Source organism: Hemitrygon akajei, chromosome 25 (assembly GCF_048418815.1).
Source record: "Hemitrygon akajei chromosome 25, sHemAka1.3, whole genome shotgun sequence".
Lineage (NCBI taxonomy): Eukaryota > Metazoa > Chordata > Chondrichthyes > Myliobatiformes > Dasyatidae > Hemitrygon > Hemitrygon akajei.
In genome coordinates this window covers 44,750,080-44,777,976 of record NC_133148.1, presented here as the reverse complement: position 1 = coordinate 44,777,976, position 27,897 = coordinate 44,750,080, and the positions used below count along the sequence as shown (strand labels likewise).

At 54.9% G+C, this 27,897-nt stretch overlaps 1 protein-coding gene across 1 annotated transcript; it reads left to right on the top strand.

Annotated features, from left to right (window-relative positions):
- Positions 1-316: 316 nt before the first annotated feature.
- pck2 (phosphoenolpyruvate carboxykinase 2 (mitochondrial)) lies at positions 317-27,666 on the top strand. Its single transcript, XM_073029436.1, has 10 exons — positions 317-474; positions 2,054-2,323; positions 6,223-6,407; positions 9,365-9,571; positions 13,451-13,641; positions 19,159-19,321; positions 19,998-20,216; positions 22,278-22,415; positions 22,658-22,753; positions 27,005-27,666. The coding sequence occupies exons 1-10, from the start codon at positions 452-454 to the stop codon at positions 27,454-27,456; spliced, it is 1,944 nt and encodes a 647-aa protein (XP_072885537.1). The 5' UTR covers positions 317-451; the 3' UTR covers positions 27,457-27,666.
- The last annotated feature ends 231 nt before the right edge of the window (positions 27,667-27,897 follow it).

The window sequence follows — 27,897 nt, the reverse complement described above, 5'->3', positions numbered from 1 at the left end:
TAGAGGGGGTGGGACACTGGAGTTCCTGTTCAGGAACCAGGCAGGGTGTGTGGGGTGATCAGAATGACATTAGTTTCGAGATTATTACGGAAAAGGTTAGGTCCGGCTCCTCGACTGAGATTCTAAGTTGGAAAAAGGCCAGTTCTGATGGTATCAGAAAGAGTGGATTGAAACAGGTTGCTGACTGGCGAACGTGTGCTTGTGTGCTCCCGGCAGAACAAGACGGGGGAGGGAGGGAGAGGGTTAGAAGGTGGGAGGGAGACCGTGAGGAGGGTCCCAGGGACGGGGCGGGAATGGGGAGTGTCTCGGCCGTCCTATAACCGGACTCCGGGCCGGAGGTAGGAGGGACTGGGGGAGGGACGGGGAGTGTCGCCCCTGCCGTCCTATAACCGTGCTCCGGGCCGACTCGGGCCGCAGGGAGACTCCAACCTCCGCGTACTCCTGAGCCACCATGTCCCCAGCCCGGATCCTCCGGTAAGTCCGTCGCGCTCGGCGGGATGCTGGGCACACCGAGAATCAGCCCACCCCCAGCCGTGTCTCGGCGGTCCGGAACCGGCGTCTCGATTCCGGATCTCCTCAGTCACACGCAGGGGATCCTCAACCCGAACCTGCCCTTACACCCTCCGACTCGCTCTCCCTATCCCCCCAACTTGCCTACCCTCCCGCCTCACTCATCAGTGTCTATCCTTCTCTCGCCGTCTTTCCCTTTCTACCCCCACTCACTCCCTAACTTCACCCCTCACTACTCACTGTTATCACTCCTCTCGTCTGCACCACCCCTCACTCTTTCAGCTCTCCCCCTCCCCCCGGCCATTTCTTCCTCGGCGACGTCAAACCCTCCCTCCCCTCGCCCTGAGTGATGCAACTGTGGCTCCGCTCCTAAGTTCAGCTCTTCCCCTCTCCTCACACACACAGACACTCACTCACACAAACAACACTCAAACACACTCACTCACACACTCGCTCACACAAACAAACACTCACTCACTCACACAAACAAACACTCACACAAACACACTCTCACAAACAACACTCAAACACACACTCGCTCACACAAACACTCACTCACACACTCGCTCACACAAACACTCACTCACACACTCGCTCACACAAACAAACACACACTCACTCACTCACTCACACAAACACTCATTCACACAAACACACACTCACTCACACAAACACTCACTCACACAAACAAACACACACTCACTCACTCACACAAACACTCATTCACACACAATCACTCACACAAACACAAACTCACTCACACACAAACTCACTCACTCACAAACTCACTCACACAAACTCACTCACACACACACACACAAACACACACTCACACAAATACACACTCACATGCATACACATACACTCACACAAACACACACTCACACAAATACACACTCACATGCATACACATACACTCACACAAACACACACTCACACGTGTACACACACTTATGCATGTGCTCAAACACACACATGCATGCGCACAAATACACACTCATACACATTTACAGACACACAACATACACGCACACACACATATATATACTCACACTCAAACGTCAACACTCACACAAATATACACAGACCCACACACACACAGACCCCCTCTCTCCCTGTCACTCACTCCCTCTCCAGGTAAGACCTCAATGATAGGCACAGGGGATGGGTATCAGTGAGGGAGACCCAACCACAGGCTCTCTTCATAGCCCGGTGTCTCTCCCTCACTCTCTCCCCCCTCCCCACACACTCTCTCCATCACCCACACTCCCCACCCTGCACCATGCTGACCCCCACCACAGACATTCCACCCCACCTTCAACGCTCTCCCCTGCATCCATCCGGGGTGGGAGGAGGAAGTGAGGGAGCCTGCGGAAGGGGCGGTGTTGGAGGAGGGAGAGGGACTGTAAGGCCAAGGACACTGAGGCAGGCTGCCTGAGTCACTCCCCCTCCCTCGATGCCCATGGGATCACCCTGTGCACATGCCGCCCGCGCTCTGACCAGACACTGCAGAACTGACATCTCTCTCTCTCTCCCCATCCAGGTGGTACCAGGCCCCCGTCTGCCGTCTGGCCGCCCCCATCTGCCGTCTGGCCGCTCCTGGCTCCAGCCGCTGGGTGCACCGGGAGGCGGGGTTGCCAGAAGGGGTGGGGGCGCTCCCCGGGGGCGTGCGGGAGTTTGTGGAGAGCAGCGCACGCCTGTGCCAGCCGCGGGATGTGCACCTCTGCACGGGTAGCGTCCGTGAGAGAGATGACATCGTCGAGCTGCTCGAGAGCAGGGGGCAGCTCCAGCGGCTCAGCAAGTACCACAACTGGTAGGTTGAGGGATCTCCCCCTCACGATCCCCACCACTGAGGGATCTCCCCCTCACGATCCCCGCCACTGAGGGATCTCCCCCTCACGATCCCCGCCACTGAGGGATCTCTCCGTACACGATCCCCGCCACTGAGGGATCTCCCCCTCACGATCCCCGCCACTGAGGGATCTCCCCCTCACGATCCCCGCCACTGAGGGATCTCCCCGTACACGATCCCCGCCACTGAGGGATCTCCCCCTCACGATCCCCGCCACTGAGGGATCTCCCCGTACACGATCCCCGCCACTGAGGGATCTCCCCCACACGATCCCCGCCACTGAGGGATCTCCCCGTACACGATCCCCGCCACTGAGGGATCTCCCCGTACACGATCCCCGCCACTGAGGGATCTCCCCCCACACGATCCCCGCCACTGAGGGATCTCCCCAACCAACCCAGCACCGTGAGCTCAGCAAGTACCACAACTGGAAGGTTAAGGGATCTCCCCCACCCCAAGGGATCCCATCCTACTGAATGCCCACTACTGAGGGATCTCCACCTCCTCCTCAACCCGCATGGAGGGATCTGCCCATCTTCTCTCCACCCCACCTTGAGGGATCTCACCCCAGCCCAATCAAAAGCCAGCTCTGGTGGCTAACTAAATACCCTCTAGTAGATTGAGGGATCTTTCCCAGCTGAAGGATCTCATCTATCCTCGCACTGAGGGATCTCACTCTGCCCAATATTCACCGCCAAGGATTGTTCCAAACTGATACAGGCCTGGCATCGATCAGCAAGTACTGCAACTGGTCGGCTGGGGAATCTCCCTGTCCCCCTGATGAACCTTCCTGTCCCCCGATGAATCTCCCTGTCCCCCTGCCCGGGAAACCTTCCTGTCCCCCTGATGAATCTCCCTGTCCCCCTGATGAATCTCCCTGTCCCCCTGATGAACCTTCCTGTCCCCCTGATGAATCTCCCTGTCCCCCTGATGAACCTTCCTGTCCCCCTGCCCGGGGAACCTTCCTGTCCCCCGATGAATCTCCCTGTCCCCCTGCCCGGGGAATCTCCCTGTCCCCCTGATGAATCTCCCTGTCCCCCTGATGAACCTTCCTGTCCCCCGATGAATCTCCCTGTCCCAATGATGAACCTTCCTGTCCCCCGATGAATCTCCCTGTCCCCCTGATGAACCTTCCTGTCCCCCTGATGAATCTCCCTGTCCCCCTGCCCGGGGAACCTACCTGTCCCCCGATGAATCTCCCTGTCCCCCTGCCCGGGGAACCTACCTGTCCCCCGATGAATCTCCCTGTCCCCTGCCCGGGGAATCTCCCTGTCCCCCGATGAATCTCCCTGTCCCCCGATGAACCTTCCTGTCCCCCGATGAATCTCCCTGTCCCCCTGATGAATCTCCCTGTCCGCCTGCCCAGGGAATCTCCCTGTCCCCCTGATGAATCTCCCTGTCCCCCTGCCTGGGGAATCTCCCTGTCCCCCTGATGAATCTCCCTGTCCCCCTGCCCGGGGAACCTTCCTGTCCCCCGATGAATCTCCCTGTCCCCCTGCCCGGGGAATCTCCCTGTCCCCCTGTCCCCCTGATGAATCTCCCTGTCCCCTGCCCGGGGAATCTCCCTGTCCCCCTGATGAATCTCCCTGTCCCCCTGCCCGGGGATCTCTCTCAATCCCAAGTCAGCTACCCTGTGTCAGACACCCTGAGCCAATAGGCTGGTCCTGGACTTATTTCCACTTGGAATCATTTACCTATTATTATTTAATTATTTATGCTTTTATATTGCTATATTTCTACACTATTCTTGGTTGGTGCGACTGTAACAAAACCCAATTTCCCTCGTAAAGTATGTCTGTCTGTCTACCAAAACTGGTAGGTTGTGGGACCCACAAGCTGAGAGAAATCCCCTCTCTCCATGTATAACCATATAACAATTACAGCACGGAAACAGACCATCTCGGCCCTTCTAGTCCGTGCCAAACGCTTACTCTCACCTAGTCCCACTGACCTGCACTCAGCCCATAATCCTCCATTCCTTTCCTGTCCATATACCTATCCATTTTTTTTAAAATGACAATATCGAACCTTCCTCTACCACTTCTACTGGAAGTTCATTCCACACAACTACCACACTCTGAGTAAAGAAGTTCCCCCTCATGTTACCCCTAAATTTTTGCCCCCTAACTCTCAACTCATGTCCTCTTGTTTGAATCTCCCCTACTCTCAATGGAAAAAGCCTATCTACGTCAACTCTATCTATTCCCCTCATAATTTTAAATACCTCTATCAAGTCCCCCCTCAATCTTCCTCGCTCCAAAGAATAAAAACCTAACTTCTTCAACCTTTCCCTGTAACTTCCAGTAAATCTTCTCTGTACTCTCTCTATTTTGTTGACATCTTTCCTATAATTCGGTGACCTGAACTGTACACAATGCTCCAAATTTGGCCTTACCAATGCCTTGTACAATTTTAACATTACATCCCAACTCCGATACTCAATGCTCTGATTTATAAAGGCCAGCATACCAAAAGCTTTCTTCACCACCCTATCCACATGAGATTCCACCTTCAGTGAACTATGCACCATTATTCCTAGATCACTCTGTTCTACTGCATTCCTCAATGCCCTACCATTTACCATGTATGTCCTTTTTGATTTGTCCTACCAAAATGTAGCACCTCACACTCATCAGCATTAAACTCCATCTGCCATCATTCAGCCCACTCTTCTAACTGGCCTAAATCTCTCTGCAAACTCTGAAAACCTACTTCGTTATCCACAACGCCACCTATCTTAGTCTCATCTGCATACGTACTAATCCAATTTACACCCCATCATCCAGATCATTAATGTATATGGCAAACAACATTGGACCCAGTACAGATCCCTGAGGCACACCACCAGTCACCGGCCTCCAACCTGACAAACAGTTATCCACCACTACTCTCTGGCATCTCCCATCCAGCCACTGTTGAATCCACCTTTCTTACAATGCTCCTAGCATTAAAATAAATGCATTTAAGAAATTCTCCACCTCTTACTCTCTGTTTATCCCTAACGATGCAAACAACTTTACTATCTTCTTTTTCTTCCTTCTCCCCTACATCTGTTCCTACACTTTGGTTCCCCTCCCCCCTCGTATCTAGTTTAAATCCACTGGAGCCTCTCTAACAAACCTACCTGCAAGAATATTTGTCCCCCTCCAGTTCAGATGTAAACCGTCCCGCCAGAACAGGTCCCACCTTCCCTGGAAAACTGCCCAATTATCTATAAATCTCCACCGAGAGATCTCCCCAACCCAACCTATCGTACATTTGCAAAAGGGCCACAACTGGTGAGGTTCACCCTGTCCTGCCAAGGGATCTCCCCATCCTATCCCAACCCAGGTCATCCAGCTCCACCAGGAACCTCAACTGGCAGGCCCTCCCCCATGACTGGGAGGGAACTTCCTCTCACATCCCTAACAGGGTAGATCCCTGCCCAACGCTGAGCGATCTGCTTTGTCCAACAGCAACTCCTGAGGGATCTCCCCAGCCCAAAGTCACACCCTCCAACTGACAAACCTACTACTCCTCATCCTGGCTGGTGAGGGGGGTTCTTCCTTGCTCTACCTGGTTGAGGGATCTCCTGTGCCCATCCCATCACCTGCCAAAGGGATCTCACTGACATACTGAAGGATCTCCTGCTGACTACCCTCACCACTGAGGGATCTCCAGCTCATCTTGCCAGTGGCTCTCCCCTGGCATTACTCATTCACACTGGTATGGGTGGGTGGGGAGGGAAGAGAGGTTGGGGGCTGCGGTTATCGGGCAGGGAGGGCGAGGGTGTGGGGTCACAATTGATGAGATGTTCCACATTTAATCTCCCCCCCCCCCACCCCGTCTTCATTCCCGCTCTCCCGCTCTCCCCCCCGCAGCTGGCTGGCGCGGACAGATCCGCGGGACGTGGCCCGCGTGGAGAACCGGACGGTGGTGGTGACAGAGACCCAGAGGGAGACGGTTCCCATCCCCACTGACGGCAGCCCCTCCCAGCTCGGCAACTGGATGTCCCCCCGAGACTTCGAGCGGGAGATGGGCCTGAGGTTCCCTGGCTGCATGAAGGGTGAGGCCCCTCTCCCTCCCCCACCCCACAGGACCTCTCCACGTCTCCCCTTCCGGCCCGACCCCGTTTCTGCCCTCCCGAACCCTGGGCAACGCCTATCTGCGTACCACAGCCAGGGCGGAGGGTGGGGGGGTGGAATTCTGGCGGTTCCCCTTACCCCCTCCCTCGAAGCCTGTCTTGCTCTCCCAGAGTCACAAGAAACTGCAGAGGGTTGTGGGCAATGCTCCGCACATCATCTCCTCCGCGGACTGCCTCAGTAAATCAGGTAGCATTATTTAACGTAGAGACAACACCCTCCCGATATTCCCTCCCCTCTCGTCAGGCAGAACCAGAAAAGCCTGAAAGCACATCCCACCGAGGACAGCTTCTAACCGGCTGTTATCAGACTCCTGATCGTCCCCCGATATGATATGATGAGCTCCTGACCTCACAGTCCACCCCAGGACATGTTCAATAATAAAGCATTAAAAATGTCTTTGTACATCTGCCACAGACGGCCATGGAGGCCAAGTCACTAAGTATGGGTCCTCGATTAGTCAGGGCGCCAAAGATCACGGGCAGAATGGGGTTCAGAGACAGAGTCAGCCATGATCCAATGGTGCAGCGGACTTGATGGGCCAAATGGCCTAATTCTGGCTGGGAGACTCCCTGTCCTTCCCAATTTCCCTGGGAGGTTGGGGCTGGGCTGTATTGACCGCTGAACAGTCTGGTCCTGGGAGGTGAATGTGGGACGGGATTACATGCGGGAGGTGAACGCGGGAGGGGAATACATGTGGGAGGGGATTACATGCGGGAGGTGAACATGGGAGGGGATTACACGCGGGAGGGGATTACATGCGGGAGGTGAACGCGGGAGGGGATTACATGCGGGAGGTGAACATGGGAGGGGATTACATGCGGGAGGGGAACGCGGGAGGGGATTACATGTGGGAGGTGAACGCGGGAGGGGATTACATGCGGGAGGTGAACGCGGGAGGGGAATACATGCGGGAGGGGATTACATGCGGGACGGGATTACATGTGGGAGGTGAACGCGGGAGGGGAATACAGGCGGGAGGGGATTACATGCAGGAGGTGAACATGGGAGGGGATTACATGCGGGAGGGGATTACATGCGGGAGGTGAACGCGGGAGGGGATTACATGCGGGAGGTGAACGCGGGAGGGGATTACATGTGGGAGGTGAACGCGGGAGGGGATTACATGTGGGAGGGGATTACATGTGGGAGGTGAACGCGGGAGGGGATTACATGTGGGAGGGGAACGCGGGAGGGGATTACATGTGGGAGGTGTACGCGGAAGGGGATTACACGCGGGAGGGGATTACATGCGGGAGGTGAACGCGGGAGGGGATTACACGCGGGAGGGGATTACACGTGGGAGGTGAACGCGGGAGGGGATTACACGCGGGAGGGGATTACACGTGGGAGGGGATTACATATGGGAGGTGAACGCGGGAGGGGATTACATGTGGGAGGGGATTACATGTGGGAGGGGAGTTCATGTGGGAGGGGATTACATGTGGGAGGTGAACGCGGGAGGGGATTACATGCGGGAGGTGAACATGGGAGGGGATTACATGTGGGAGGTGAACGCGGGAGGGGATTACATGCGGGAGGTGAACGCGGGAGGGGATTACATGCGGGAGGTGAACGCGGGAGGGGAATACATGCGGGAGGTGAACGTGGGAGGGGATTACATGCGGGAGGTGAACGCGGGAGGGGATTACATGCGGGAGGTGAACGCGGGAGGGGATTACATGCGGGAGTGGAACGCGGCAGGGGATTACATGCGGGAGGTGAACGCGGGAGGGGATTACATGTGGGAGGTGAATGCGGGAGGGGATTACATGCGGGAGGGGATTACATGTGGGAGGTGAACATGGGAGGGGATTACATGCGGGAGGTGAACGCGGGAGGGGATTACATGCGGGAGGGGAACGCGGGAGGGGATTACATGCGGGAGGTGAAGGCGGGAGGGGATTACACGCGGGAGGGGATTACACGCGGGAGGGGATTACACGCGGGAGGGGATTACACGTGGGAGGGGATTACATACGGGAGGGGATTACACGTGGGAGGTGAACATGGGAGGGGATTACACGCGGGAGGTGAACGCGGGAGGGGATTACATGTGGGAGGGGATTACACGCGGGAGGGGATTACATGTGGGAGGTGAACGCGGGAGGGGATTACATGCGGGAGGTGAACGCGGGAGGGGATTACATGCAGGAGGTGAACGTGGGAGGGGATTACATGCGGGAGGGGATTACACGCGGGAGGGGATTACACGTGGGAGGGGATTACATACGGGAGGGGATTACACGTGGGAGGTGAACGCGGGAGGGGATTACATGCGGGAGGGGAACGCGGGAGGGGATTACATGCGGGAGGGGATTACATGCGGGAGGTGAACGCGGGAGGGGATTACATGCAGGAGGGGATTACACGCGGGAGGGGATTACACGTGGGAGGGGATTACATACGGGAGGGGATTACACGTGGGAGGTGAACATGGGAGGGGATTACACGCGGGAGGTGAACGCGGGAGGGGATTACATGTGGGAGGGGATTACACGCGGGAGGGGATTACACGTGGGGGGGATTACACGCGGGAGGGGATTACACGTGGGAGGTGAACGCGGGAGGGGATTACATGCGGGAGGTGAACGCGGGAGGGGATTACATGCGGGAGTGGATTACACGCGGGAGGTGAACGTGGGAGGGGATTACACGCGGGAGGGGATTACATGCGGGAGGTGAACGCGGGAGGGGATTACATGTGGGAGGTGAATGCGGGAGGTGAACGCGGGAGGGGATTACATGCGGGAGGTGAACGCGGGAGGGGATTACATGCAGGAGGTGAACGTGGGAGGGGATTACACGCGGGTGGTGAACGTGGGAGGGGTGGTGGCGCTGAGATGCTGGCTCGACCCTCTGTCTTCCCCCCCTTCCCCAGGCCGCACCATGTACGTACTGCCCTTCAGCATGGGCCCGGTCAGCTCGCCACTGTCCAGACTGGGCGTGCAGCTGACAGACTCCCCGTACGTGGTGGCCAGCATGAGGATCATGACGCGGATGGGCAGCGAGGCCCTGGAGGCCCTGAATGGCGGGGCTGACTTCGTCCGGTGCCTGCACTCGGTGGGAAGCCCCCTTCCCTCGCAGGGTAAGTGACCGCGGGAACGTACGGCCTACCACCCCCCCCCCCAACCCAGCGTACACCGCTCGCTCTGTGCCTCCTCGGTCCTGTGCTTCCATCTCTCCAGTCTCCCTCCACCCCGTACCCTTCTGCCTCGTTTTGTCCCCTCCTTCTCCCGTCAATCACGTTCCCTCCATCCCGCCCCCTCTGTCACCCTATTCGTCCCCTCCCTCCATCCCGCCCCCTCTGTCACCCTATTCGTCCCCTCCCTCCATCCCGCCCCCTCTGACACCCTATTTGTCCCCTCCCTCCATCCCGCCCCCTCTGTCACCCTATTCGTCCCCTCCCTCCATCCCGCCCCCTCTGACACCCTATTTGTCCCCTCCCTCCATCCCGCCCCCTCTGTCACCCTATTCGTCCCCTCCCTCCATCCCGCCCCCTCTGTCACCCTATTCGTCCCCTCCCTCCATCCCGCCCCCTCTGTCACCCTATTCGTTCCCTCCCTCCATCCCTCCCCCTGTCACCCTATTCATCCTCCATCCCGCCCCCTCTGTCACCCTATTCGTCCCCTCCCTCCGTCCCACCCCCTCTGTCACCCTATTTGTCCCCCTCCCTCCATCCCACCCCCTCTGTCTTCACCATTCGTCCCGCCCCGCCCTCCCGTTCCAGCTGATCGCACCATCCCGAACCCTGACCCCTCCCCCTCTGGACCTCAGTCCCGTTCCCCTACACTTACCCTGCAGTGAGGAGTGTTTTTTTAAAATATAAAAGTTGATTCAAACAACCACAATATCACAATTCACCCTCTTGCAATATTCTGCATTTTATAAAACACTCTATTTACCATTTCAAGTTAAAGTGCGGCTACCCTGACCTACAGCACACTCAAGCCTCTGGGGAGGGGCGACATCCCAGGGGGAAATGCGGGAGGGGATCCACCCGCCAGCCACCTCTCACGCCTCTGCCCCGCCAGTGCTGGACGCCTCTCCAGCGGGGAAGGGGGCCGAACTGCTCTGTCTGCCTCACAACTTTGAGCCATGACCCCCCCCCCCAGCAAGAACAGAGCCGGCCCCTCGCTAGAAACACCCCCGGGGGATTCTCCTCTGCACTCTCTCCAGTGTGGTCAACCCCTTCCTCTAGAACTGTACATCGTGGGCTCGACCACGCTCGTGAATTTGGAGCATAACCACCCCCCCCCCAGCATTTCGGTTCAATCCCACAGCTAACGAAGGCAAGCCCCCCCCCCCCCGTGTGTGTACTACCCTCGTACACCAAGGTCCCTCTGTTCCTCAGTACTCCCCAACATTCAGTGCGTGTCCTACCCTTGTTTTCTGAGGAGGTTACCAGAAAAGCTGATGAAGGAAAGGCAGTGGATGATGTTGACATGGACTTTAGCAAGGCCTTTGACAAGGTCCGGCATGGAGGTTAGTCAGGAAGGCTCGGTCACTCAGGAGTGGACGTTGGCTTTGTTGGAGGATCAGAGAGTGGCCATAGATGATTGCCTATCTGACTCTGGGTCTGTTGTTGTTTGTCATATATTCAATGATCTAGATGATATTGTGGGTAACTGGATCAGAAAGTTTGAGGAGGGCACCAAGATTGGGGACCTCGAGGAGGGCTGTCAAAGCCTGCAGCAGGATCTGAACCAGACCTGCCAAAGGGTCTCGGCCTGAAACGTCGACTGTACGTTTTTCCATAGATGCTGCCCGGCCTGCTGAGTTCCTCCAGTATTTTGTGTGTGTTGTTTGGATTTCCAGCATCTGCAGATCTCTGATTTGATTGAGATAACAAGCACGAGGTTTTGCATTTTGGTAGGACCAGCCAGGGTAGGTCGTACACAGTGAACGTTAGGACACTGAGGAGTGCGGTAGAACAAAGGGATCTGGGAACACAGATCCATAATTCGTTGAAAATGGTGTCACCGGTAGATAGGGTCATAAAGAACGCTTTTGGCACACTGGCCTTCACAGATCGAAGTGCTGAGTACAGGAGATGGGATGTTTTGTTGAAGTTGTGTCGAACATCGGTGAGGCCGAACTTGGAGTATCGTGTGCAGTTTTGGTCACCTGCCTCCAGGGAAGATGTAAATAAGATTGAAAGAGCGCAGAGAAAATCTACATGGACGTTGCCGGGTCTGGAGGAGCTGAGTTACAGGGAAAAGCTGAATAGGTTAATGAGGGGAGATTTAACAGAGGTATACAACGTTATGATGGTTTAGACAGAATAAATGCAAGCAGTCTTCCACTGAGGCTGGGTGGGACTGGAACTAGGAGTCACGGGTTAAGGATGGAGGGTGAGATATCTACGGGGAACTTCTTCACTCGGAGAGTTCTGTCAGTGTGGAGTAGGCTGCCAGAAGAAGTGACTCCGACAACAGTTTGGATAAGTACGTGGATGGGGGGTGTGGGGAGGTGTGATCCAAGTGCAGGTTGATGGGACCAGCCAGAATTATAGCTCAGCACATTCTAGATGGGCAGAAGGGCCTGTTTCTGTGCTGCAGTGCTCTGTGACTTTACAACTCTCCCCACCATTCACAGTGTGTGTCCTACCCTCATACACCGAGGTCCCCCGTCCCTCGACACTCCTCACATTCACAGTGTGTGTCCTACCCTCATACACCGAGGTCCCCTTGTCCCTTGACACACCCCACATTCACAGTGTGTCCTACCCTCATACACCGAGGTCCCTCTGTCCCTCGACACTCCCCACCGTTCACAGTGTGTTTCCTACCCTCGTACACCGAGGTCCCCCTGTCCCTCGACACACCCCACATTCACAGTGTGTGTCCTACCCTCGTACACCGAGGTCCCTCTGTCCCTCGACACTCCCCATTCACAGTGTGTTCTACCCTTGTACACCGAGGTCCCCCGTCCCTCGACACTCCCCACCGTTCAGTGTGTTTCCTACCCTCGTACACCGAGGTCCCCCTGTCCCTCGACACACCCCACATTCACAGTGTGTGTCCTACCCTTGTACACTGAGGTCCCTTGACACTCCTCACCATTCACGGTGTGTTTCCTACCCTCGTACACCGAGGTCCCCGTCCCTCGACACTCCCCACCGTTCACGGTGTGTGTCCTACCCTCGTACACCGAGGTCCCCCTGTCCCTCGACACTCCCCACCGTTCACGGTGTGTGTCCTACCCTCGTACACCGAGGTCCCCGTCCCTCGACACTCCCCACCATTCACGGTGTGTGTCCTACCCTCGTACACCGAGGTCCCCGTCCCTCGACACTCCCCACCATTCACAGTGTGTGTCCTACCCTCGTACACCGAGGTCCCCGTCCCTCAACACTCCTCACCATTCACAGTGTGTGTCCTACCCTCGTACACCGAGGTCCCTCGACACTCCTTACCGTTCAGTGTGTGTCCTACCCTCGTACACCGAGGTCCCCGTCCCTCGACACTCCCCACCGTTCAGTGTGTGTCCTACCCTCGTACACCGAGGTCCCCGTCCCTCGACACTCCCCACCGTTCACGGTGTGCATCCTACCCTCGTACACCGAGGTCCCCCTGTCCCTCGACACTCTCCACCATTCACAGTGTGTGTCCTACCCTCGTACACCGAGGTCCCCGTCCCTCGACACTCCCCACCGTTCACGGTGTGTGTCCTACCCTCGTACACCGAGGTCCCCGTCCCTCGACACTCCCCACCGTTCACGGTGTGCGTCCTACAGTGGGACAGACAGATGGGAATGGTTCTTCCCGTCTCCCTGCAGGTCTGGGACATAAAGGAACGCCTGTGGCGTTAGGGTTAGAGTTTCACCATCCACCACATTGCCCACGCTTGCCCTCCCCGTCCTCGAACTGGGCGGGCAGTTCTCCCCTCAGCGACGGGGTGGGGGGGGCACCATGACCCTGGCCCCTGACTGAGGTCTGATGCGCTGTCCCTCCGCCCTGCCCAGGGGGGGCCGACTCTAGCCTGTGGCCCTGCAACCCCGAGAAGACGCTGATTGGCCACGTGCCGGACCGGAGGGAGATCCTCAGCTTCGGCAGCGGCTACGGTGGCAACTCGCTGCTGGGCAAGAAGTGCTTTGCCCTCAGGATCGCCTCGCGCATTGCCAGGGACGAGGGCTGGCTGGCCGAACACATGTTGGTGAGTGGGGGCTAGTGGGGGAGACCAGGGCAGATGGGGGAGGGGGGGTCCTCTGCTGAACCGGTCCTTGTCTGGATAGGCCTTGGAGCCAATCACAGTCCCCACCCTGCTAGTCCCAATTCCCAGCATTGCCCCCCCCCCCAAAAAATTCTGCCCTTCTCCTGTCCAAATAATATTACACCTGCCTCAACCCCTTTCTCTGGCAGCTCGTTCCATACCCCCAGCAACCCCAGCGTGGAAGAAATTGCCCCTTGGGTCCCTTTCAAATCTTTCCCTAAAACTCTGTCCCCTTGGTGTGGAATCCCCCACTCTGGAGAAAAGCCCCCAGAGATCTAGACCCCTTAAGATCTAGGAGTAGAATGAGGCCATTTGGCCCATCGAGTCTGTTCCACCATTTCATCATGACTGATCCACTCTCCCTCTCAGCCCCAATCTCAGGCCTTCATCCCGTATCCCTTCATGCCCCGTCCAAACAAGAATCTATCAGCCTCTGCCTTAAATATCCATAAAGTCTTGGCCTCCACAGCTGCCTGCGGCAATGATTTCCACAGATTCATCACTCTCTGGCTAAAGAAATTCCACCTCACCTGCATTCTAAATGGACGCCCCTCTATTCTGAGGCTGTGTCCACCGGTCTTGGACTCGCCACATTCACCATTCAATAGATTTCTATTAGGTCACCCCTCGTTCTTCTGAATTGTAGTGAGTACAGGGCCCAGGGGCATCAGACGCTCTTCACATGACAAGCTGTTCAATCCTGGAATCATTTTCGTGAACCTCCTTTGAACCCTCTCCAGTTTCAGCACATCCTTTCTAAGATAAGGGGCCCAAAACTGCTCCCAATACTCCAAGCGGGACCTCACCAGGGCTTTATAAAGTCTCAACATTACATCCTTGCTTTTATATCCCAGTCCTCTTGAACGTTGCATTTGCTCCCTCACCACAAATTTGTCCTGCAAATTATCTACGCCCCTCACAACACTTCTATGAGTTCACCCCTCAAAGGAATGAAGTCCTCGCCTTGACAGTCTTGCCCCATCACTCAAACCCTCTAGCCCTGGCAAATTTCTTGTAAATCTCATCTGTACGCCTTCCATCTGAAGCAAGCATTTCCATTAACAGTTTGACTAAAGCTGAACACGGTACTCCAAGTGTGGCCTCAGTAACATCTTGTGCAATGTAACCTCCTGGCTCCAAGCCCTGACTGATGATAGCCAGCGTGCCCACCCTGCCTGCCTGTGACGGTCCGAGGTTAGGGCTGTCCAGGGAGCAGTGGGGAAGAGGCTATTGATGAATCTGGAGGTGTGGGTCTTCCTGTACCTCCTCCCTGATTGTAGTGATGAGCAGCTGGCATGCCCCAGATGGTGAGGGTCCTCAGTGATGGATGCTGTCTTCTTGAGGTACCACCTCTTCAAGTTGTGCTGGAAGGTAGAGAGGTTTGTGTCTATGATGGAGCTGGCTAAGTCTACAAGCTTTCTGCGGCTTTGGGCAGACCTGGTCATCAGATCCTCCATACCAGACGGTAATGCTCTCCACTGCGCATCTGTAGAAATTTGTCAGGCTCTTTGACAACATGTTGAATTTCCTCAAGCTCTTAATGGACTAGGCCTTCTTCCTGGTTGTATCAATGTATTGGGCCTAGGATAGATCCTCACGGTGTTGACGCCCAGGAACCTGAAGCTGCCTCCCTTTTCCACCATTGATCCCTCGATGAGCGCTATTGGGTGTGTTCCTGACATTCCCAATGGTGACTGGTGAAGGAGGAGGAGGCACCGGTAATTGTCACACCCCCCCACTTCTCCTTCACCATTCCCATTTCCCCTTCTCACTTCATCTCTTCTCCAGCCCATCACCTCCCTCTGGTGCCCCTCCCCATCTCCCATGGCCTTCTGTCCTCTCCTATCAGATTCCCCCTTCTCCAACCTTTATCTCTATCACCAATCAACTTCCCAGCTCTTACTTCACCCCTCCCCCTCCCATTTTACCAATCACCTACCACCTTGTATTTCTTCCTGTCTTCCCCTTACTTTGACTTCCCATCTCTCTATTCCAGTCCCGAAACATCCCGTTTACTCTTTTCCACAGATGCTGCCTGGCCTGCTGAGTTCCTCCAGCATTTTGTGTGTGTTACTTTGATTTCCAGCATCTGCAGATTTTCTCCTGTTTGTGAGCATCTTAGTAAATCTGCCTCGCACCCTCTCTAAACCTTTCACAGCCTTCCTGTAACAGGGCGATCAGAACTGAGTACGATATTTCAGGTGTGGTCTAACCAGCGTTTTGTCGAGCTGCAACGTTACCTCACAGCTCTTGAACTCAATCCCCTGACTAATGAAGGCCAACACACCGTACACTTTCTTAAAAACCCTATCAAGTTGCAGGACAACTTTGGGGGATCTGTGGACATGGAGGCCAAGATCCCTCTGTTCCTCCACACTTTAAGACCCCTGCCGTTAGCCCTGTACTCTGCCGGTGAATCTCTTCGCACTTTTCCGCACTAAACTCCACCTGCCGCTTCTCAGCCCGACTCGGCATGTTGTCAATGGCCCTGTTGTCACCTACAACCTTCTACACTTCCCACGCCACTCACTTTAGTGTTATCTGCAAACTTACTGAGCTCCCCCCCCCACCCACAGCCCTCCTCGCCTCCACTTCCCCGTGCATTTACAAAAATCGCAAACCGCAGGGGTCCCAGAGCATATGGTCCGGTAGTATTCCATTGCTTAGGTTGTGAATAGAGTTGTGCCAGTTGATTCAAGAAGTGAATGGTCAAAGGGAAGTCGCTGTTCCTGACATTGGTGGTGAGGGACTTCAGGCTGCTGGACCTCCTGCCCGATGGGAGGATGGCCTGGCCTGGATTGTGGGGGTCTTTGACCATGGGTACTGTCTTCTTGAGGCAGAGCCTCCTGCGGTGGGGAGGGGTGTGGGTGTGATGAGTGGGAGGGCTGAGACCACTACTGTCTATAGCTTCTCACGTTCCAGCTCTTTCGGACTGCTGTACCAGACCCTGATGCAGCAAGTCAGGATGCTTTCAACAGGACTTCGGTAGTAGTTTGTCGGTGTCCGACGACGAGCCAAACCTCTTTAACCCCCTGAGAAAGTAAAGACGCTGGTGTGCTGGGCCGGGACAGGTCGTCCGAGATGTTAATGTCCAGGAGTGTAAAGCTGTTGACCCTCCACCTCTGACCCACCAACGCTTCCCCCTCTTATCATTGCACACTGCAGTCAGGTCACCCCCTCGATATCCCACCTCTCTTAGTCACTGAGACGCGCTGTCCCGGGCCACACAACCAATTCCAGAATTTCCAGCCATTTGCAGAGATTTCTTCACCTTGAAATTGGTGAAACTTTTGAAATCGGAAGCACTGGCTTAAATTTTCAGTTTGTATGTTAGAAAAATTACACAGTTAAACACAACATATTAATGAATTTAAAAGGTATTTTTATCACAAATCTACAAGCAAAGATCATCAGATACCTCAGCCTCATGTGAAATGAATTTGTAGATGCAGGTTTGAATGTTTTGTGAAATTAACTAGGTTTACATAACTTGAGGTGTATCACCACAAACTGGGAGTGTGTAGCTGGGAGGGGGTCAGCGAGACGGGAAGGGAGGGGATTACAGAGATGGAACTGGGTGGAGCAGAGGGAAGGGTTTAAGGCGATGGGAAGGGAGGGGGTTTAAGGCGATGGGAAGGGAGGGGGTTTAGGGTGATGGGATGGGAGGGGGTTTAAGGCGATGGGAAGGGAGGGAGTTTAGGGTGATGGGATGGTAGGGGGTTTAGGGAGATGGGAAGGGAGGGGGTTTAAGGTGGGATGGTAGTGGGTTTAGGGAGATGGGGTGGGGGTTTAAGGCGATGGGAAGGGAGGGGGTTTAGGGCGATGGGATGGTAGGGGGTTTAGGGAGATGGGGAGGGGGTTTAAGGCGATGGGAAGGGAGGGGGTTTAGGGTGATGGGATGGTAGGGGGTTTAGGGAGATGGGGAGGGGGTTTAGGGCGATGGGAAGGGAGGGAGTTTAGGGTGATGGGATGGTAGGGGGTTTAGGGAGATGGGAAGGGAGGGGGTTTAAGGTGATGGGATGGTAGTGGGTTTAGGGAGATGGGGTGGGGGTTTAGGGAGATGGGGTGGGGGTTTAAGGCGATGGGAAGGGAGGGGGTTTAGGGTGATGGGATGGTAGGGGGTTTAGGGAGATGGGGAGGGGGTTTAGGGCGATGGGAAGGGAGGGGGTTTAGGGCGATGGGATGGTAGTGGGTTTAGGGAGATGGGGTGGGGGTTTAAGGTGATGGGAAGGGGGGTTTAGGGCGATGGGATGGTAGGGGGTTTAGGGAGATGGGGTGGGGGTTTAAGGCGAAGGGAGGGGGTTTAGGGCGATGGGATGGTAGGGGGTTTAGGGAGATGGGGAGGGGGTTTAGGGAGATGGGAAGGGAGGGGGGGTTTAAGGCGATGGGAAGGGAGGGGGTTTAGGGGGATGGTAGGGGGTTTAGGGAGATGGGAAGTGAGGGGGTTTAGGGAGATGGGATGGTAGGGGGTTTAGGGAGATGGGGTGGGGGTTTAGGGAGATGGAATGGGAGGGGGTTTAGGGAGATGGGATGGTAGGGGGTTTAGCGAGATGGGAGGGGGTTTAGGGAGATGGGATGGTAGGGGGTTTAGGGAGATGGGGAGGGGGTTTAGGATGATGGGATGGTAGGGGGTTTAGGGAGATGGGGTGGGGGTTTAAGGCGATGGGAAGGGGTTTAGGGGGAAGGGAGGGGGTTTAGGGTGATGGGATGGGAGGGGGTTTAAGGCGATGGGAAGGGAGGGGGTTTAGGGTGATGGGATGGTAGGGGGTTTAGGGAGATGGGGTGGGGGTTTAAGGCGATGGGAAGGGAGGGGGTTTAGGGCGATGGGATGGTAGGGGGTTTAGGGAGATGGGGAGGGGGTTTAGGGAGATGGGATGGTAGGGGGTTTAGGGAGATGGGGTGGGGGTTTAAGGCGATGGGAAGGGAGGGGGTTTAGGGGGATGGTAGGGGGTTTAGGGAGATGGAAAGTGAGGGGGTTTAGGGAGATGGGATGGTAGGGGGTTTAGGGAGATGGGGTGGGGGTTTAGGGAGATGGAATGGGAGGGGGTTAAGAGAGATGGGATGGTAGGGGGTTTAGCGAGATGGGAGGGGGTTTAGGGAGATGGGATGGTAGGGGGTTTAGGGAGATGGGGTGGGAGGGGGTTTATGGCGATGGGATGGTAGGGGGTTTAGGGAGATGGGGAGGGGGTTTAGGGAGATGGAATAGGAGGGGGTTTAGGGAGATGGAATGGGAGGGGGTTTAGGGTGATGGGGAGGGGGTTTAGGGAGATGGGGTAGGGGTTTAAGGAGATGGGAAGGGAGGGGGTTTAGGGAGATGGAATGGGAGGGGGTTTAGGGAGATGGGGAGGGGGTTTATGGAGATGGGGAGGGGCAGAGGGAGTCACGGACAGTATGAGGGGGCGCACTGAGTTGCTGTCACTGACTGTGGAATTCCCCCCACCCCACCCCGCCCCGCCTCAGATCCTTGGCGTGACCAATCCTGCAGGCGTGAAGAAGTACGTGGCGGCCGCCTTCCCCAGTGCCTGTGGGAAGACCAACCTGGCCATGTTGAGGCCTTCTTTGCCCGGCTGGAAAGTGGAGTGCGTGGGGGACGACATCGCATGGATGCGGTTCGACGATGAAGGTGAGGCCCGGGCGGGGAACGGAGGCAGAGGGAGGGATGGGGAGAGTGGCGAGGAGAAGAGGGAGGGAGGGGAGGGGGAAGAGGGAGTGAGAAGGGGAAGGGGAAGGAGGAGGAGAAATGGTAGGGGAAAAGGAGTGGGTGAGAGAGATGGAGGGAGGGCAGGATAGGGAGAAGGGGATGGAGGGAGAGGGGCGCAGAATGGAGGAGTGGGAGAGAGGGAGGGTGGGAAAGGAAAGGGGGGAGGGAGGGTGGGAATAGAGAGAAGGAGGGAGAGAGGAGCGAGTGTCCAGCACTGGGGATTGAGTGATGGAGGGATTTGGGAAAAGTTGGGAGATAGAGGGATATAGCTAGGGACAGAAAGGAGGGAGGGAGGTAGTGTGGAGAGAGCAGAGGGAGTTTAAGGATAAGAGAAAGGAGGGATGCAGAGCGAATATTCAGTGAAACTTCTCTCCTTTCTTCCCCCTGCCCTCTTCCTTTTCCCCTCTTCCCCTTCCCCTCTAATTCCTTCCCCTTTCTCCTCTCCTCCCCTCCACCTCTCCCCTTCCTCTTCCCTCACTTGACACTGTCACACACCCCTCCTCATCTCCCTTCCCACCCTTCACATCCACCCTCTCTCCCCTCAACCCCACATTTCACCCACTCCCTCACGCCCCTCCTCTCCCCGACCCCCTCCCAGGACGCCTGCGGGCCATTAATCCGGAGTCTGGGTTCTTCGGTGTGGCGCCGGGCACGTCCCACGCCACCAACCCCAATGCCATGGAAACCATCTCCCGCAACACCATCTTCACCAACGTGGGGCTCACCAGCGAAGGGGGCGTCTACTGGGAGGGGATGGACCAGAAGCCCCCTCCAGGCGTCACCATCACCTCCTGGAAGGGCAAACCCTGGACGCCAGGTGAGATGGGGGAAGGGTAGAGGGAAGGAGGGGGGCAATCAGACCATAAGTCCATGAGTCACAGGAGCAGAATTTGACCATTCGGTGCGTTGACCACCCCGCCATTTAATATCAATAACATTTTCCCTCTCAACCCCATTCTCCTGCCTTCTTCTGTAACCTTTGACACCCTTACTAATCAAGAACCTATCAATCTCTGTTTAGGCCTCCACAGGCCGTCTGTGGAAATGAATCTCACAGATTCACCACCCTCCAGCTAATGAAATCCGTCCTCATCTCTGTTCCAAAGGGACGTCCTTCTCTTCCGAGGCTCTGCCCCCTGGTGCTGGACTTAACCACGTCCACTGTATCCAGGCCTTTCAATATTTGATGGGGTTCAATGGGCTATCTCCTCATTCGGAACTCCCTCGTATATTAACCCTTTCGTTCCCAGCATCATCCTCGTGAGCTTCCTGTGGACCCTCTCTAACGCCAGCACACCCTTTTTTAGGAAAGGGACCCAGAACTGCTCTCAGTACTCCAAGCTCCTCATCAAGCCTCAGCACTACATCCTTGCTTTTATGTTCCAGTCCTCTCACCGCCCCTGCCCTCCGTACCACCGACTCAACCTGCAAGTTAATCTTTAGGGAACTCTGCCCCAGAACTCCCAAGTGCCTTTGCAACTCTGATTTCTGAATTTGCGGCCTGTTTAGAAAATAGGGGGCAAGGCTCCTCTTATTCATATGCACTGGGCTTGTCCGAGTCTAGAGAAATACTGGAGAGAAGTCTTTTTAATTTTATCCCATATTCTGAATTGCCACTTAGAACCTAACCCTCTGATTGCCCGTTTTGGCACCTTCGGTGAAGTAGACATGCATTTGAGTCCGACTAAACGTCGAACATGATCTTTTGCCTCTCTTTTGGCTAGACGCTTAGCTCTCAGGTGGAGAAATGTTGCCCCACCCACTCATGCTCAATGGCTCAGAGACATTATGTCCTGCTTAGACCTTGCAGAGATTCATTATTCACTTCTCAATTCAGACATAAAGTTTCATAAGGTGTAGCAACCTTTTCTTGAATACTTTCTTAACTCTTTAGATTAAGTTTATCCTTTGTACTATAATCCTCTACTTCCAGCTTTTTTTTCCTGTAAGTTTTACGTTTTTTTTATGTGAATTACATTATAGTTTTGGTAGTGGGCATTATTTTTTTTAAATATATATATATATTTACAGCTCTGTGGGGTCGAACGCTCCGATTAATTTTTCTTTTACACATTGAAATGGTTGGCCTGGAGTTTTGTAATGGGAGGGTGGGGGAGGACATTAACTTTATATGATTTTATTTTGGGTGCTTTTTCCTTATTGTTATGTATTATATATTAAACACGTTTGTTTTGCACTGTATAAATCTCCATTTTGTTTGTGGGTTTTTTGTTGTATTGTAAAAACTCATTTCAAAAAAAAAAGGAAAATAGTCCATAGCTTTAATGCTTCTACAAAGTGCATGACCATGCCCTCTCTTTGCTTTAATGCTGCCTTTGGTTTCCTTCGTTAGCCATAGTTGCCTCATCATTTGTTTAGAATACTATTCTGTGGGATGATTCTATCCAGCGCCTTCTGAATTGCTCGCAGAAACTCTAGCCATTGCTGCCCTGCCGCCATCCCTGATGGTGTCCCCTTCCAATCAACTCTGGCCAGTTTCTCTCTCACGCCTCTGCAATTCCCTTTACTCCACTGTAACATCTGACTTCAGCATCTCACTGTCAAACTGCAGGGTGAATTCTATCATATTATGATCACTGACTCCTGAAGGTTCCTTTACCTTAAGCTCCCTAATCGAACCGGACTCATTACACAACACCCAATCCAGAACTGTTTTTAACCAGGTGGGCTCGAGCACAAGCGGCTCTAAGAGGGAGGAAAGGGTGGTGAGGCAGAGGGAGGGTTGAGGAGGCGAGTGCTGAAGTGAGGAAGGGGAGAAAGGGGCAGCGAGGTGGGAGGTTGCTGGTCGTGCTGTACCTGTGGGGGACCTTGCTGTGCTTGCCCGTGTCCCCAGCTGACGGTTTGCCCCCACCCACAGGAGACCAGGAGCCCTGTGCCCACCCCAACTCCCGGTTCTGTACGCCGGCCAGCCAGTGCCCCACCATGGACCCCGAGTGGGAGTCTCCCCTTGGGGTCCCCATCGACGCCATCATCTTCGGGGGGAGGAGGCCTGAAGGTAGGTGTGGGACGGGGATGGGGAGGGGGAGTCATGGAGACGGTGGGGGGGGGCGGGGGGAAGAGGGTATCACGGAAATGGAGATGGGCGTAAGGGAGTGAGGAAGTCACCGGGAAGGGGAGGGGGTAGATGGTGGAGTTTATAGGGGAGGGGGTGGAAGTGTGTGCAGTGGGTGGGATGGGTACCTGTGGGTGTGCTTGCTGTGTCTGATTGATCTCCACACCCCCCACCATCTTGGGCAGGTGTCCCACTGGTGTACGAGGCCTTTAACTGGAATCACGGAGTCTTTGTCGGGGCCGCCATGAGGTCAGAGGCCACTGCAGCCGCTGAGCACAAAGGTGGGTGTCTATTCCCTCTTCACACCGCCATTGTTCTATCACCCCGTTCCCCCTCTTCATGTTCTCTCCATCTCTCCTGTCACTCACTGTTGGCACGTCCCCTCATCACTTCCTCCCGAATATTTCCCCCTCGACGTTCCACCCAGCCCTGCCTCAATGATCTGCCCCCACGACGCTCGACTCCACCCCACCCCGCGCCCTCCCCCCGCATCCCACGACACTCGCTCCTCCTCCGCCACTACACCCTCTCGGTGCTTTCCACCACCACAGCAAAGTTTCAGAGAGTCAGATGGGTCAGCACAGACACAGTGGGCTGAAGGGCCTGTTCCAGTGCTGTACTGTCCTACTTCCTGGGCTGTGCTAGGTTTAAGGGCAGTGCCCTGTGTTCTGGAATCTGCCCTCAGCACTTGCCCCCTCTGTTCACTCATTCTGTACCAAGATACTGTGAGAGGCTTCTGTTTACCGGCCGTCCAGACTGACCGATGGGGTAGAAAACGTTCAAGCTGGCTGCTGAATACAGCGTTACCGTTCCAGACGAGGTGCAGTTCAGGCCCACAGTAAGGTGCCAGGCCACAACAAGGTAGATTCTAATGTCTAGAGTCCATCTTTATCGTACAAGAGGTCCGTCTATAGTCCTATAAGCCCCGCACGGTAGGTTGATTCAGGAGGTAAAGATGCATGGGTCCAGGGTGAGTTACAAGTTTATGTTTGGAACTGTCTTGTCCATTGAAGACAAGGAGTGGGGATGAGAGGGTTAGTTTGGCTGGAGGTCTGTGACCAGTGGTGTTTTTATAGTAGTCGGCAGCCATTGATCCCAAGGATCATGGGTTTGTGCCTCCGCTGGACCGTGTCCTCTCCAGGGCACAAGCCTGGGTGGGAAGATTTGAAGAACCGGCTGTTGCCCACGCAGCGGGTCCCCCTCTCCACGTCACTGATGTGTCCAGGGGAAGGGTAAGTGCCGATACAGCCTGGCACCAGTGTCGTCGCAGAGGTTGCCGGAGTGAAGTTGTAAACAACATCAAACTGTCTCAGGGACCCCGGCTCCGGATTTCTTCCTCGGGGTTTACTCCTGAAGCCTTTCCCATTGGTGGGTATGGCCACAAGGCAGCGGAGGTTTAAAATCAGAGTTTTCCTTCTCCTAGACGGGCTGCCGTCCAGGGCTGACGAGCCCCACCTGCCTGAAGCAACTGGTTTTGAGGTGCCAGTGGTCCACCTTTGCCCCTTCTCTTGTCAGTAGAAACAGTTCCACCGGGCCTAGTAGCTGAGCCACATGTGAAGGCCGAGAGTTGGACTTGTTTTGTCAGAGGCTGTTACTGTCACACGCCATTCGGAACACTTTACAGGTAGTGGGAGCTTATCCCCTCTACCACCCTGGCTATGACAACCTTAAGGTAAAAGGATCAGCATCATTGAATGGTGTAGCAGACTCGACGGGCCAAATGGCCTAATTCTACTCCTACGCCTTATGGTTTTGCAGGGATCGGTGTTGATACCCCTGTTGTTCGCACTTTCACCAGTGATTTGGGTGAAAGTGTAGGTGGGTGGGTCAGCGTTCGCGGACCGCACCCAGATCGGTGCTGCGGACTGTGTAAAGGACTAACGAAGGATACAGCCGGAAGTACAGAGTTACAGAGAGGGGCAGATGGACTTTAATCCAGGCAAGAGTGAGACTTTGCACTTTGAGAGGTCAAATGAAAGGGACGCAGTTAATGGTAGTCCCCTTAACAGCACTGGGGTGCAGCGGAATCTCGGGGCCCAGGTCCGTAGTTCACTGAAAGTGGCGATGCAAGTGGGATAAGGTGGTAAAGAGGGCAGATAAAATGCTTCCCTTCATTGGTAGGGTACAGTGTGTAACAGTAAGGAAGTCACGTTGAGGCCAAATCAACCTTTCGTCAGACCACACTTGGAGTCCTGGTCTCTCTATTGTAGAAAGGATGTGAAGGGGTGCAGAAGAGGTTCCACTGACTCAGAGGGTACGAGCTATAGAGAGAGGGTGGACAAACTTGGGCTGCTCTTCCTAGAGTGTCAAAGGCTGAGGGGAGACATGATGGAGGTTGAAAGGCAGAGACAGTTAGAATCCTTTTGTCAGGGTAGGGATGTCAAACACCAAAGGATCGGCTTTAAGGTCGGAGGGGGAAGAAGTTATTTTTATGCAGAGAGCTTTAGATGCCTGTAATCAGAGTTAGGCTTAATATCACTGGCGTACCACATGTACTGAAATTTGTTGTCCTTGCTGCTGCACAACATTACAATACATAATAATAGAAAAAAAAATGTGACTGATGTATATATAAATAGTTAAACTAAATTCGTAGTGTAAAATTAGAAATAAAGAAGTAGTGAGGTATTGTTCATGGGTTCAATGTCCATTCAGAAATCAGATGGCAGAGGGGAAGAAGCTGTTTGTGAGTTGCTGAGTGTGTGCCTTCAGGCTTCTGTACCTCCATCCTGACAATAACGAGGAGAAGAGGGCATGACCTGGGTGGCGGAGGTCCTTAATGGGTGCTGTCTTTTTGAGGCATCATTCCTTGAAGATGTCTCGGATACCATGGAGGCCAGTGTCCATGATGGAACTGACTAAGTTTACAACTCTCTTCAGCTCCTTTGATCCTGTGCAGTAGCCTCCCCAATCCCCCACCGCACACCAGAGGTAATTCAGCCAGATAGGTGGCTCTCCGCAGTACATCTATAGAAGTTTTCAAGTGTTTTAGGTGACAAACCAAATCTCGTCAGACTCCTGATGAAATGTAGCTGCTGTCGCGCCGTCTTTGTAGATGCATCGATGTGCTGGGACCGGGTTAGATCCTCAGCAATACCTACACCCAGGGCCATGAAATTGCTCACTCTCCACTTCCGATCCCTCGAAGAGGATTGGTGTGCTTTCCCTCATCTTACCCTTTCTGGCTTCCTCGGCAAGCAAGCAGTTTCATGTGAGACTACTGGACGGTATCGTTGATATGCAGGAGGAGGACATTTGATATAAATTGGCATCAAGATCAGGACAACATGGTGGGCGAGATGAGCTGTCCAGAGCTGTGATGTTCTACGTTTATATCAGTGGGGTACAAGCTGTTCTTGAGCCTGGTGGTACAGGCAGAAGAGAGAGTGTCCAGGGTGGGTGGGACGGGAGGGGGGCCTTCCCCAACCCTGGAGAAAAGGCTGTGCACGTTGCCCCCATCTCTGCCCTCAGGGTCAGAATCAGGTTCAATGTCACTGCCTTATCTGGTGTTAAAATCGCTGTTTTGTGGCAGCAGACGTACAAATCACCAGCAATTCTAAAAGTAATTGAAGAGGGCAAAAGCAGGGAATCAGAAGTTGGTGTTCACAGACCATTTGGAAACGTGACAGTGGAGGGGAAGAAGCTGCTCCTGGATCGTTGAGTTTGGGTCTCCAGGCTCCCTGAGGGTGGTAACGAGAAGAGGACATGTCCCTGAGGGTGAGGGTGAGGCACCGTCTCTTGAAGATGCCCCCGATGGTGGGGAGTGCAGTGCTGAGCCTGTAACCCTTTCAGAATCAGAGTTATTATCACTGACCGATGTTTTGAAGTCTTGCTGGCCTCTTGGGACCCCCCTGCATCGGTGATGAAGGGTGACTATGAGGTCTCCTGTGAACACAGGTCCTGACCTGCCCGACCTCACTCAGTCCCTCGAGTCCCGACAACACTCCGGGGCGGCACAGTATCACGGCAGTCAGAGTAACACTATTACAGTGGAAACAACCGAATTCGATTCCTGCCGCTGTCTGTAAATTCTCCCCATGACCATATAACAACTACAGCACGGAAACAGGCCATCTCGGCCCTCCCAGCCCTCCCAGTCCGTGCCGACTGCTTACTTTCACTTAGTCCCACCTACCCTCACTCAGCCCATAACCCTCCATTCCTTTCCTATCCATATACCTATCCAATTTTTCTTTAAATGACAAAATCGAACCTGCCTCTACCACTTCTACTGGAAGCTCGTTCCACACAGCTACCACTCTGAGTAAAGAAGTTCCCCCTCAACTTTTGCCCCTTAACTCTCAACTCATGTCCTCGTTTGAATCTCCCCTACTCTCAATGGAAAAAGCCTATCCACGTCAACTCTATCTATCCCCCTCATAATTTTAAATAGCTCTATCAAGTCCCCCCTCAACCTTCTATGCTCCAAAGAACTAGAAATAAAAGAAACCGTCCTTGTAAGTTTCCTTCATACCCTTTCCAGCGTAATGCATCCAGTGGACTAACTTTCTCTGTCTCTCCCCCTCCCCCAGGCAAGGTGATCATGCACGACCCATTTGCCATGCGCCCCTTCCTGGGCTACAACTTTGGCCGGTACCTGGAGCACTGGCTGAGCATGGAGCGGCCGGGGCGGGTCCTGCCCAGGATCTTCCACGTCAACTGGTTCCGCCGGGGGGAGGACGGGGCCTTCCTGTGGCCGGGCTTCGGACAGAACTGCCGGGTGCTGGACTGGATCTGCCGCAGGGTGGACGGCCGTGCCGAGGCCCGGGAGACGCCGGTGGGGCTGGTGCCCACTGAGGGCTCGCTGGACGTGGACGGGCTGCCGGGCGTCCGGCCGCAGGCCCTCTTCTCTCTGCCCCGGGACTTTTGGCAGCGGGAGGCCGCCCAGGTCCACCAGTACCTGACGGTGCAGGTCAACCGCGACCTGCCGCCCTCCATCCTCCGCGAGGCCGAGGACCTGCAGCGCAGAGTGGCTCAGCTGTGAGTGGCCATTTCCCTTCCCCCTCCTCCACTCCTCGAGGCAGGGGAGAGTGTGAGAGAGAGAGGGGGAGTGAGGCAGTGTATGTGCTATAAAGAGTGTGCACAAGAGAGAGGGGATGGTGCGCATGAAAGAAAGATAGAGAGGGTGGGGGTACGTGTGTGTGAGAGAGAAATGGGGTGTGTGTGAGGGGTGGGGGTACATGTGTGTGAGAGAGAGGTGTGGGGGATGTGTGTGCGAGAGAGGGGTGGGGGTACGTGTGTGCGAGAGAGAAATGGGGGTGTGTGTGAGGGGTGGGGGTGTGTGTGCGCGAGAGAGAGAGTGATAGGGTGTGTGAGAGAGGGGTGGGGGTAAGTGTGTGTGAGAGAGAAATGGGGTGTGTGTGAGGGGTGGGGGTACGTGAGAGAGAGAGGGGTGGGGTATGTGTGAGAGAGAGAGAAATGGGGG

Coding starts and splice junctions, on each gene's coding strand:
- pck2 (XM_073029436.1), top strand. CDS start 452: ATGTCCCCAGCCCGGATCCTCCG. Junction 20,217..22,277: donor GGGCAAACCCTGGACGCCAG/GTGAGATGGGGG, acceptor CCCCACCCACAG/GAGACCAGGAGCCCTGTGCC. Junction 22,754..27,004: donor TGCAGCCGCTGAGCACAAAG/GTGGGTGTCTAT, acceptor CCCCTCCCCCAG/GCAAGGTGATCATGCACGAC.